Source organism: Blennius ocellaris, assembly GCF_963422515.1.
Source record: "Blennius ocellaris genome assembly, contig: SUPER_21_unloc_1, whole genome shotgun sequence".
In the NCBI taxonomy this organism is placed as follows: domain Eukaryota; kingdom Metazoa; phylum Chordata; class Actinopteri; order Blenniiformes; family Blenniidae; genus Blennius; species Blennius ocellaris.
Genome location: NW_027662311.1, coordinates 33,038 through 45,000, shown reverse-complemented (window position 1 = coordinate 45,000; position 11,963 = coordinate 33,038). Strand labels below are relative to the sequence as shown.

The 11,963-nt window shown below is 42.4% G+C and overlaps 1 protein-coding gene across 1 annotated transcript in view; it reads left to right on the top strand.

The window, feature by feature from the left end:
- LOC308146173 (heparan sulfate glucosamine 3-O-sulfotransferase 6-like) overlaps positions 1–6,087 on the top strand; it is a 19,370-nt gene extending 13,283 nt beyond the window's left edge. Inside the window, exon 2 of the mRNA XM_080521245.1 lies at positions 4,637–6,087. Within this exon, the coding sequence (XP_080377371.1) occupies positions 4,637–5,255 (619 nt within the window). The 3' untranslated portion in view covers positions 5,256–6,087. The remainder of the gene's footprint in view (positions 1–4,636) is intronic.
- Positions 6,088–11,963: the final 5,876 nt, after the last annotated feature.

Sequence of the window (11,963 nt, the reverse complement as noted above, 5' to 3'; positions counted from 1 at the left end):
TAACTTTTTTCACATGAGATCTATGAAAATATTAAGCTCTATCTCACCTTTGACTGCAAACTTTAACTTGATGCCGCTGTCTCTGAGTAAAATAAAAAGGAAGTGAGTGGTTCGGCAAACCCAGGTTTTACCAAGCCAGAGTGCAGAGCGTGCGGCTTGGCTCCATTTTTAACTCCATTCCACAAATTCTGTACCCTGGTCTCATGGAAAAGACTTTTTTCGTGGAATAATCACCTTTGATGCTGTAAAAATGTCAGATCCAGGTTCTGGTATTAACTCAGTTTTGACCAAAGATGCCTGGTGGAGTCGGGATGGAAAGAACAGTTTAGGTAATCTCTGCACATGAAAAGCCCTCGCTTTCCTCCCGTCGCCCTCATGTATTGAAGCCATAAACAGAAGCGGGCTCTAATAAAGCTCGGCCACACACACAACACAGCGTCTGGACACATTCGCATGCAGATAAATGTGTTTCTCCTGAACCGAAGCGCAGTCCTGCTCCAGATGCTGAAAGCGAAGGCGTGAGGAAAGCAAACACCAGGCTGGAAGGTGTTTCTCTCTGATGGTTGGTCACAGATCCTCACCAAGTGGCTGTTGGCCCCCGGCTGCTCTTCCTCCGTCTCCTGAACTTCTCTCAGTACCACGTCTTCTTGTCGCCTCTTGGAAGTTCCCCTCTGCGCCGAGGTCCGAAGGGGAGACTGATCCCATAATGTGAATTGAAGCTCCTCGGCGTCGTGGTTAACACTGACGGTTCTCTCTCTCTGAGGAGTTCGCTTCTTCTCCTTCTGCTTTATGTGCTTTCTTCTCACAGGCCCACAATGTGCGATTTACGGCTGTTGTCGTGGCGACCGAAGACGACTTGCAATGAAAATTCTCAGTGTCAGAAATTTGTAGCGACGGCTGCCGCTTCAACTAACTAACCAAGAGAAACACAGTATGAGGGCACGTACTGATCAGCGCTAAACCCAGATAGATAAATATGTTTTGATTTCTCTCCAAACACATAAACGCCACACCGATGAGGCGCTGTTCATGTTGCGCTAGTTCGGCGAGCTGTGAACTTCAAAGACTCCAATTCATCCGCTGTCACAATCTCATTCATTTGATGACTTCCTCCACCAACAAGCTCATAAAGAAATCCACGCAAAAACCTCACATCAAAACAGGAGTATGTGATTTTGCACATTTCATGAATGATTTCCATTAAGGCCCAACTTCATTAAACAACCATTTCATGCTAAACGTCAAGCAGCCACAGGAAAATCCCACAGCAGGCCGGGCATGTCCTCTTTTTGTAATGTGCTCATTGTTGTTTGTGTTTTATTTTTTTTTATTTTATTTCCCTTTGATAAAAATCTAATTTGCTGCCAGATTTCTCCAGACTCCCGTCTGTTAGATTAAAGTGTGGAAAGACTGCTTGTGAAAGAAGCCTGTGATAGTGATATATTAAGGGTCTGTGGCACATCGCAGTCAAAAGTATGCTAATTAAAGGATGCAACTCTCCCTTTTTCCCCCCTGGAAGAACTCCCTTTAATTGCTCACGCATGTTCTCTGGTGGGCTTCGACAGTCAGTGTGGGAGACGCTCCCCAGACGGAGATGCACCAAAACAACCATTCAGTGCACAATGCTCTCAGATCCATGACAGATTTAGTTTCCTACGGGACAGATTTCTATCTGAACTATCAAACTTTCCAAGGATCAAAGAGGAAACACGTTGGGAGCTCGAGCCATAAAAAAACCTACATTCCCACTCACATCGTCAGAACCTTGTCGGATCGTTCAAGAGTTTTACTTAGTACGTTAGAAGCCACAGAAACAATAGTTTTCCTGAGCGTTTCTCTCTGGTATTTGCAGTATTTTTGCGACCCGGCCCAAAGATTTCTCATGAACGCCGTAAAGTTGTGTATTTGGTGTTATCCCATGGTAACTCGACGCCGGGAGACGTGCCGGACGAGGAGCCGTGGGTTTTTTGGACGAGATTGAGAGAAAAATGGAGTCAGCTCCATCCGCCACACACCAGAAGCCCCGTAAGCCCTTCTCTTCCAGACCAACCACCGAGACTCCCACCTGAACCGCCACCACATGGAGGAGGGAAGGGAAGCATGGAAATTAGCTGAGGGATCCTTCACCATGGCATTATTCACTGCTTCAGATGTCTCCAGCACAAACTGTGATTTTGGATCTCTGCTTCTCTGTTGTTTTTTACAGGAGAGGAAAATTGACAGAATAATTTTTTTCACAATGGAGATTATTAGATTCCATTTTAGCATCAGGGCAGCATTTGAAGGAAGCAAACGACACGAGAAAAATAATACGTTTTCCTTTCCCTCCCAACTCCCTCAATTTATATACAGTCTGCTCCGGCACGGTGTTGTTTTGGACTCTCAGTCAAAACGCCGACTCCTTCTGGTCCGGGGCTGTTGAACTCTCGGAGGTACCTACCTAGCGTACGGCGTGGTTTCAGACTCTGAGTCATCTAAGTAGGGCTGAAGATCAAGAGGAAGAGAGCAGCTCACAAAACCTCAAACACTGATGATAATAACAAATGGGGAGCCAATGGCAACAACCAAGACTGAGCCAAAACATATGGTGTGTCTCGGGATCCCAGACCTCAGGAAGGCTTCACTAATTAGACTAGGCATTAAATTAAAGGCCAATTTTAGTGAAGAAATCACCAGGATCTAATTTGTAATTAAACTGATTTTTCTTAACCGTGTACCGTGGGGACGAAGCCAAGAGTTTTACAAATATCTGATTTTGTTTATGTTTCCTGTGTGATTTTTTTTTTTTTATATTTATCCAAATCTAGAGGTTTGCAGTGAAGCTTTTATTCTCTTTTTAACTTTACTTTATTTTTGTCTTGGTAAAAAAAATAGGCACATGTGTAAATCATAAAAAGTCCTGACAGTCAAATTATGTACAGCCGCTTCAGTTTTCAGGGTGAAGTAAATCAAAAACTGTCCAAACTTAATCTCTGATTACATTCAAATCACAATGAAAAATAGCAAAACATATAATATAGCATTATATATATAAGGTTGTGTAAGTCATTGTGTTACTTGTTCCTGGGCCTTTTCCACTGCTGAATGCACATAACTTGTCAATGCTGTTGCTGAATGCAGTAGATTTTATAAAGAGAAGTACTGCAATGTCATGTTTTCCGGTGGTGCCACAGCAAATCAGTCAGCCGTTTATAGTCTAACAAGTTAAACTAATTGTGTTTTTTACTTTGGCTCTTTTTTGGGTCTGTTCTCCTGCAGTGTGTGCTTTAAACTACCATGATATTAGTGTTTTTTTGATGTTTTCCCTTTGGTTCCTCCAAGCTAAATACTTAACACCGCCTACTGTGCCTTAACAAAAAGCTTAATAACTGTTGTTGCTATAGAAATATGCACAGGGCAGGTTGTGAAGTACAGTATATATTATTGGTTGTTTATGGAATGCAAATATATATAATTCAGTTCCTGTTTCTACTAATTATGATTGTGATTTTCCTGGATAAATTGCACTAATATTGCTGTTATGCCATCCAAACATTACAATAAATAAATATGAATTTGGAAAGAAAAGAAAGAAATATGAGAGTCGATCCGTCACAAAGAGATTTAGAAAAGCTTGCAGGTCCTAATTAGGAGCATCACACAGAAAATATCTCATGAAATCTTATGAACTGTGTAGTAAGTGTTTATGTGTAAGTGACGTGAACTCCCAGTGTTTTGTTATTTGGAAATTTGGCAAACAGCTGACAAAGGAAATCCTTGATTGGTCCTGATTGTAGATCAGCTTGAAGGTTTGTGCCTTTAAAAACAGTAAAGTTGATATTGTACATCAGGTCCTACATGCATTATGGCTGTTAGCACGTAGACTGTAAATCCATCTTGTGAAATATATTTATATGTGTAACTGTATTTTCACTGTCTGACTAACATCTCTGGTTAGACTATAAAATAAGATTGTATGTGCAGAATGACATTATATGTGGGGTCAAACCCTGCAGACACAAGCTCTGGCATCATTTGTTCATTAAGAGTCTTGTAGATATTGGAAATGCTCTTTTTGACAACAACAGATTGAGTTAAACTACTTGTACGTTCACAGACCAAATCGCATCATAACATATAATCGCTGATGGGTTTAGAAGGTTTGTAGCCATTATCTATCAAGCACGAGGACAATAACCCTTGTTTGAACAAATGAATCCTACATTATTTATATTACATGACAATGAGGGTTTTGTTTTTGTGCAGCATAGAGCAAAGAACCAGCTGAAATGGCAGCGACAGTCGGGGCAGTGGGCATGAGATGGTTCAGGAGAAGGCAGAGGACGAGGGGAAATGACTTCTCTGAGGTTATTGTACCTTGTGGTTTTCCGACAGTAGCCGCTCGCAGACTCTTTCCCAGTCGTGGTCACTCCGTCAATGCCAGCAGCTAATGTCATGTTTATCTCCCTCTAATCACAGATTTAGCTTTGTAATTATGATGTGGAATCAAAAAGCCTTCAAGGCAAGTAAGGCATTGTTGGAGGAATGTGCTGGGATTAAGAGGGGTTTGTCTTTTTAGGTTTTTTCTGTCTGTAATATAGAGCACATGTTTTGGGATCGTCCATAAAGTGGTTCCTCTTTCTCTCCCATCCTGAAGGAACCTGATGCCTCGGACTCTGGAGGGTCAGATCACCATGGAGAAGACGCCGAGCTACTTCATCACCAAAGAAGCCCCTCGCCGCGTCTTCTCCATGAGCCGCCATGCCAAGCTCATCGTGGTGGTCCGGGACCCTGTGACGCGGGCCGTTTCCGACTACACTCAGACCCTGTCCAAGTCGCCAGGGCTCCCATCCTTCCAGAACCTGGCCTTCCGCAACACCACCACGGGCGTCATCGACACGTCCTGGAGCGCCGTCCGCATCGGCATCTACGCCAAGCACCTGGAGAACTGGCTGCGCTTCTTCCCCGCCTCGCGCTTCCTGTTCGTCAGCGGCGAGCGCCTGGTGTCGGACCCGGCAGGGGAGATGGGCCGGGTCCAGGACTTCCTCGGGATCAAGCGCGTGGTCACCGACAAGCACTTCTACTTCAACCAGACCAAAGGGTTCCCCTGCCTGAAAAAGCCCGAGGGGAGCAGCAGGCCGCGCTGCCTGGGGAAGTCGAAGGGCCGGCCCCACCCCCGCATCCCCGCCCAGGTGCTCCTCAGACTCAGGGACTTCTACAGACCCTTCAATCTCAAGTTCTACCAAATGACTGGACACAACTTTGGATGGGACTGAATCACCAAATCTCTTTAAAACTGTCAGTAAGAGTCTCTTTTTTCTTTTCTTTTTTTTAAACCGAGAACCAAACCAAAACAGGGATATTGTGTGTTTTATTGTGTCACCAAAGCTTCTACAGTGCAAAAAGAAAAAGAAAAAGCCTGTCTTTGATTTCCTAAGCTGTCATAATGAAAGCCAACACATACACCCACCTTCCCCAGGGTTAGCAGCGGCCACAAGCTTTACATTTTGAGCCACTTTTGCAAGAAAAACTAAACAAAAGCACAAGCCAAACCAAGGAGAGCTGCTTATTTGCTTAAAGCTGGAACTCAGAGTGCCAAGTGACAGAAGTGAGTTCGGACCTCTTTGCCGTCTGAGGCGCTTAACAGCAACAACTTTTACATTAAGAAAAGCAGCAGAAACAAGCCAATGCTGCACGGCAGTGTCACCCAGAGCTTCAGCCAAAGGAAAAGGAGCAAACAAGCCTCGACAGGCAGACAAAGCTGCAACAGAACCAAATGACAAATAAGCTGTGGGGAAATGAGATGAGACGTTTATGCTGGAGGAGTTTTGCTTCTCATTTACTTTTCTGAAAGTTAAAGGTACAGCAAAGATGGGATTCCCGATACCGATGCAAACAAAAGGGTCAGAAATGTAAAACACAGTCAAATACAATCTGTAAATTTGCTGTTATTTATGTGTTTTTATCGCAATGCCTCCATATGTACGGGTCTCAACAGGACATTGCTTCTGTCACCCTGTGATTGTTTAACGTCATCCAATTTGACATCCAGTCTTCAAAACGCCACTCACACGCAAATGTATTATTCTGAAAGTCTAATTTATAAGATGACAAGCTGGTGTTGAGATGTTTTTTCCGAAACATTTTGTATTTGAAATTCTGCTGGGAATTCTAACTAAATCTTTTATTCTGAAATGTCGGCATTTTTTGGAATCTTCTTTGTTTGTGCAGCATTCAGTTTATCTCTGTTTACTTTTTCCAAACAAAACCTCATCCCCGCTGCCAGGGGTACAACGTGCACACGTTCAGCAGATGAACTGATTTGGTTTGTTTTGTTTTTCCAGAAAGGGACCAACTCGACATTGTATAGGATCATAAAAGACAACAGACAATGACCTTTTTTGCTGATATATCTCAGTCGCAGTTATCACACAGACCCAAACCCGTCCCAGCAAGCAGCAGTTACACAACCAGAAGAACTAGTTATTACAGCTGTGGTGCTCATGTGCAGAATCAGCGTTTACTCCGTCTAAACAGAGACTGAGCGTTTTCTAAAAGTTCTACCTTGGGAATCGTTACTAAAAAGAAAAAGTAGCATTCAGTGGCTCTGAGCACCAAAAACGCACCCAAAGTTTTTTTGTTTTCACTTGAAAACGTTGTAAGCAGGGCCTTAGTGGAAAACATGACGTTGATTTACAGTTCATAGAAATTATTAAAAATGTATATTTGACATGTTTATATCAGGCCATGCTTTGTTTACTTCAATCTTAGTGTTGATGGTGTGGGCTACTGAAAATCAACCATATGTGACATTCTATCACACAAACACCCACTTTTTTCTCATCACAGCTGGACGAATCATTTTAACTCTGCTTCTGTGAAAATTTCTCAGACTTCTAAACAGTCTCTCTGAGAATAGTTTGGACTATTTTAAGTTGGGCAATAATTAGGGGATGTTCTATCCCTTCAGAAAACTCAAAATATAAGCATGAAAACTCACCGTCAGTGTGTTGATGAGCTAAAAGCAGATGAACGTACATCATCTGACAGATTGAACTTGTGTTCTGCTGACCTGCACAAGCACCCAGTGGAATTTATTTCTTAATTTTAATGTCTTTGTTTTTTATTTATTTATTGCCTTCACCAACAGAAGTTGAACAGAGAAGATTATGTTTTCGTCTGTTTGAATTTATACATTTTTCATTGTATTAACGACTAACCGTTTCCGTATAAATCACAAAATAACTGCAAAAAAACTTTCCATACAAAGTGGATGAGAGACACCTCATGGACGAGATTAAAGTCTGTTGCCATGGAGACGCTCCCTGCTCAGTGTTTCACACAGTGATGTAGCGACCTGACCAACCCAGTTAGCTTCGATATGAGCTAACAGCTACCATGCTAGTGATGCTAACGCAGCTCCGCAAACAAACGTGGTGTTGGTGAAGAGCTGCACTCTACCGAGTGTAGCTCTAGTTTTAAAAGTGTTGTTGCTCTGTTCAGACAGAAACATTTGAGTGAAACTCTTTATTTCACTCTGTACCTCCGTTGTAAAAGCAGAAATCCGGGGTTGCTAGTTGTTTTGTGTTATTTATTGCCTTCAGTGTTGTGACACAGAGTTTAAACACACTAATGGAGCAGCATGCGCAACATATAACCATCACTGTTATGACAGATGTGGGCAGGATTTCTCCTTCACATTTTCCTCAACAGTTGTGGCCAAAAAAAAAAAAAACTAAGTGAGAGATCAGTCATTCTAGCACTTTCTGGTGAAAGTGCACAGAGGCTCAGTAAAGTTGTGCGCACAGAGGTCAAGAGGGCGCAGGGATCCAGGTCTATATTTGACGTGAAAACAGGACAGTGGCCTTTCTGATGTGTAAGCAATCAATTCCGCCGGCTGATTGGAGCCCTTTTGGGGACAGCAATCTTTGACCTCTTCGCTCCCCCCTTGACCTGTGAGCCTGGTCGCCATAAACTGCTGACCGATATGACCGCGCTGGTTAATGGAGTCACCCTGCATGAGCTATGAGCCTGGATGCATGCTCTCACACACATACACACAAACAAACACACAGGCAGACAACCCCCCCCCCCCCCCCCCAACAATCCATTAATATTGCTCTCTCAACCTCTGGGACCTCCACTGAAGGGAGATGGTGCGGATCAATACCTGCCTATTTAGTTTATAGGTGGCGGGGATGTGTGCTTATAGGTACCATGTTCCACTGTCACTTTGATTTAACTTTAGGGTCGAGCACGGGTCGCTATCGTACATTTGTAAAATATTATTTAACACCTGATATATCTACCATGCTCCTCTGATCGATAAAGGGCCTAAACACAAATACACGGGGGGGGGGAGGCAGGCTATGACTTTAATCTTTTCTGCCTCTGTGACATTAATGTATTTTCTTATCCGTGCGCTTGTTGAAGTCGTTATTTAATTCAAGCTCATGTCACTTGAGACAGAACTTTATTCTAGTTTTCATAAAGACGTGTCTAATGAAACGGCCCGTCAGTGGAAATGCAACAGAAAGGGGGAACTGTGCTCGGAAGCATTTCTGTACTCACAATTAATCCAATACCTGTTGAAAAACACTTTAACTTTGCCGTTACCCTTCAAAAATAGAAAATCAAATACAACAACAGAAACACAATGAGAAATACTGAAACATCTCACCTATAAGGCGCAAACTGAGAACGACGTAGTTATAATGAATGACCACTAGTGGGTGCTGTTGGTTGTTTTTGTGATGAAACCACACGTGCAGGAGCAGGGAGGGTTTTCAAAACGTTGCATTTTCCAAGTTGAAAAGGTTATTTTAGAAATTGTGTCTTCAGTGGCTCTGAACACTATTTCCATGTGAAAATACCCTCAAAAACACAACAAAGTTTTTACATTTGCACTTGAAAGCGTTGTTGCGTAAACAGGGTTAAATTACAAATGATCACAACCTGAATTATGTTGATCTACTTTCTGAACAGTTTTAGCTTCAATTAACAGGCGTTCAGCTGCTTCATGCAGCTTCTCAGTCAACTCGCTGACATTACAGTTTTTCTCCATTGGTTTAGCTCATTTCTTGAAACAGAAATTACATTCTCAAAACAACATGACAACCCTCCAAACCACTGGGCACTTCTTCACAACAGATTTCAAATTCTCATTCCTTTCAACAAATTGCAAATGTCTTAGCACACTTTGCAAATGATTGATTACAGTTGCCTACAGTTAGCACAATTACCAATTGTATATACCTTGCTGATCTAAACTAACTGTTGATTGTCAGTCAAATGGTTTTACTCTCCAAAACATGTCAGCATTATTTCATTGTGTCAGCACAAGAGTTCATTCAACTGTCAAAATTAGTCAGGAGCATAATACCATGTATAACATCACCTTACATGATATGAATATCTTTGGCTGATTGATAAATTGACTCAGGTGAATTTTGTTGTACTGTATTGTAGAGAATAATGGCATTGGAGGGGAATGAGACTCCTCACACCCTTGTTTTCGTGGATGAAGCCGGCTTCAACCTGGCAAAAGGAAGAAGACGTGGCCGGAATATTATTGGCCACCGGGCCACGGTGGAGGTCCCAGGCCAGCGTGGGGGCAATATAACAATGTGTGCTGCCATTTCGGAAAATGGTGTGGCCACCCACATTCCCACACTTGGCCCATACAATACTCAAAAGCTCCTGTTCTTTTTGGATCACCTTTATTCAGATCTCATCCCAGAAAATGAGAGAGGTTTGGTAGGGCCTCACTTGTCAAAGTTTGTAGTTGTGTGGGACAATGTCAGCTTCCACCGCGGCCCGCTCATCAGGGCCTGGTTCACTGCTAATGGTGCTCCTACCACCTTACTCCCCATTTCTCAATCCAATTGAGGAATGTTTCTCTGCTTGGAGGTGGGGGGTGTATGAGCATCGGGCTCAGAACCAGAGGTCCCTGCTTGAAGCAATGGATGCTTGCTGTGACAATGTCCCAGCAGATCAATGCAGGGGATGGTTGCGGCATGCACGTAGATTCTTCCCCCGATGCATCGCAAGGGAGAATATTAGGTGTGATGTGGATGAAAATCTGTGGCCAGACAGACAGCAGAGAGAGACGACCATGAGATTGAGGATGAGGAGGACGACCATTGAGGTGGAGTTGCTGGTGTGAACGATATTGCATATCATTTTCCTTTTTTTGTGTTGATGTGTTTACAGTACAGTATATTTTGCTGTATACATTTTCTTTTTACTGTGATGTTTGGCAGTTACTTTATGTTTGTGAATACAAATACAGTAACAATTTCCATGTAGGTCCATCATTTTTTTCAGTTTGATACAGTTTGATTTCTGGTAGCTAGACAAAAGGCATCAATTACAGTCACCATTCATTGTCAGTGAATGGTCTGGACCAAGATTGAAATGTGACATAAGTGATATTTCCATGGTCCACTGCCATAGTGACAAAACATCTAAACATTTTGACCAACAGTGCTTACACAATGCCAAAGAGACTTTGCATTTTGGGGCCATTGACTATTTATATGAGAAAATGGCTTAGTTTTGACACATGACTTAACTGTTTTTGGAGAGATATGACCTTTTGCAAGTGAACTATGGTGTTGTGCTGAACTGTAAGCCTGTTTTGCCAAATGATCTTACAGTTTTGAGAATGTAATTTATGTTTCAAGAAATGAGCCAAACCAATGGAGAAAAACTGTAAAAGCTGCGGAGCATAACCGGGTCCGTTTGAAAGGATTGTTGGAATTCTCACAAATAACAATCTGTCCAATTAAGGAGTTTTGACATTGGATGTAAGGCAGGGAAAGTCCTGGACAGACAATGTCAAACACAGTGAACATCCCAGGAATTTGTTTTTCTTTGGAGTGTGAGAGGAAACCAGAGCCAGTTTGAGGAAAACGACAGTGATCCTGTCGTCTAGATCTGAATTGTATGTGCTTGTGATTCCTGTCTATGCTGGACCCCGTCTCCCCTCCAACTGTCTTCTCCTTCCAGGTGACTGTCTGGCTCCACCCCCACGTCAGCTGAGAGTTGCTCGCCTGCTCTCTAATCTCGTGTAGAAATGTTTTGTCCGCAGTCTTGTTTGTGCCGATTTTCCTTTGTTGTCAGCCGCGGCATCGAGAGTCGTGTTCCACTTCTGACTGTTTAGTGTTTCATGACCTCGCCTGTTCCTGACCACATCCTTGGATTTGCTTTGTGTTCACCTCTGCCTGATTGGACTGACTTCCTCTCGCTGATTTCTGCCTGTCGGATTTCCCCAATAAACTGTTTAGCTTTCATCTTGTATAAGCCGGGCACTGGGATCCTCATCGGAACCGTGTCGCAGGTGGAAGTTGAGGAAGGTGAGTGTTTCATGTGGTGTAGACAGCATCAGCTACAACGGGGATTATAATCACCAAAATAAAAGAACGTTGTAAAGGCCCGTTTAAACGGCAACCATTTCAAGTGAAAATGCAAAACTTCAGTTGCATTTTGAGTGTCTGTTTACATAACGATGTCCAGAGCCACTGAATATGCAACATTTTGAAAACAGCTTCCAAGGTGGAACTTTTTGGAGCAAAAAAAGAGCTCTTCTATTATAATAACATTATATTAATCATTAAAAAGGTTGAACATTTTTCATATAGCAACAATGGGGCTCATTTACATGACTATTGTTTTAAAAGTGAAAATACATAATTTTTGCATTATGTTTCAGAAAAGTTTCACGTTTACACAACAACATTTTGAAGACCATAACTGTTGATATGCTAAATGCTGAAAACTGTTATTTTCATGTTGGGCCACTAGTGGGAGCTGCTGTTTGTTTTTGAAATAAAGCCATGCATTTGCGCAGAGAACAATATGCAATAAACATTAACAATGGTAGTACACAGACATGCGTAAAGACATGATGAAGTTGGATTGACATTCTCTTAAATATTAAACTACCAAGTCACAGGAGAATATGAATCAGCAGTCATGACACT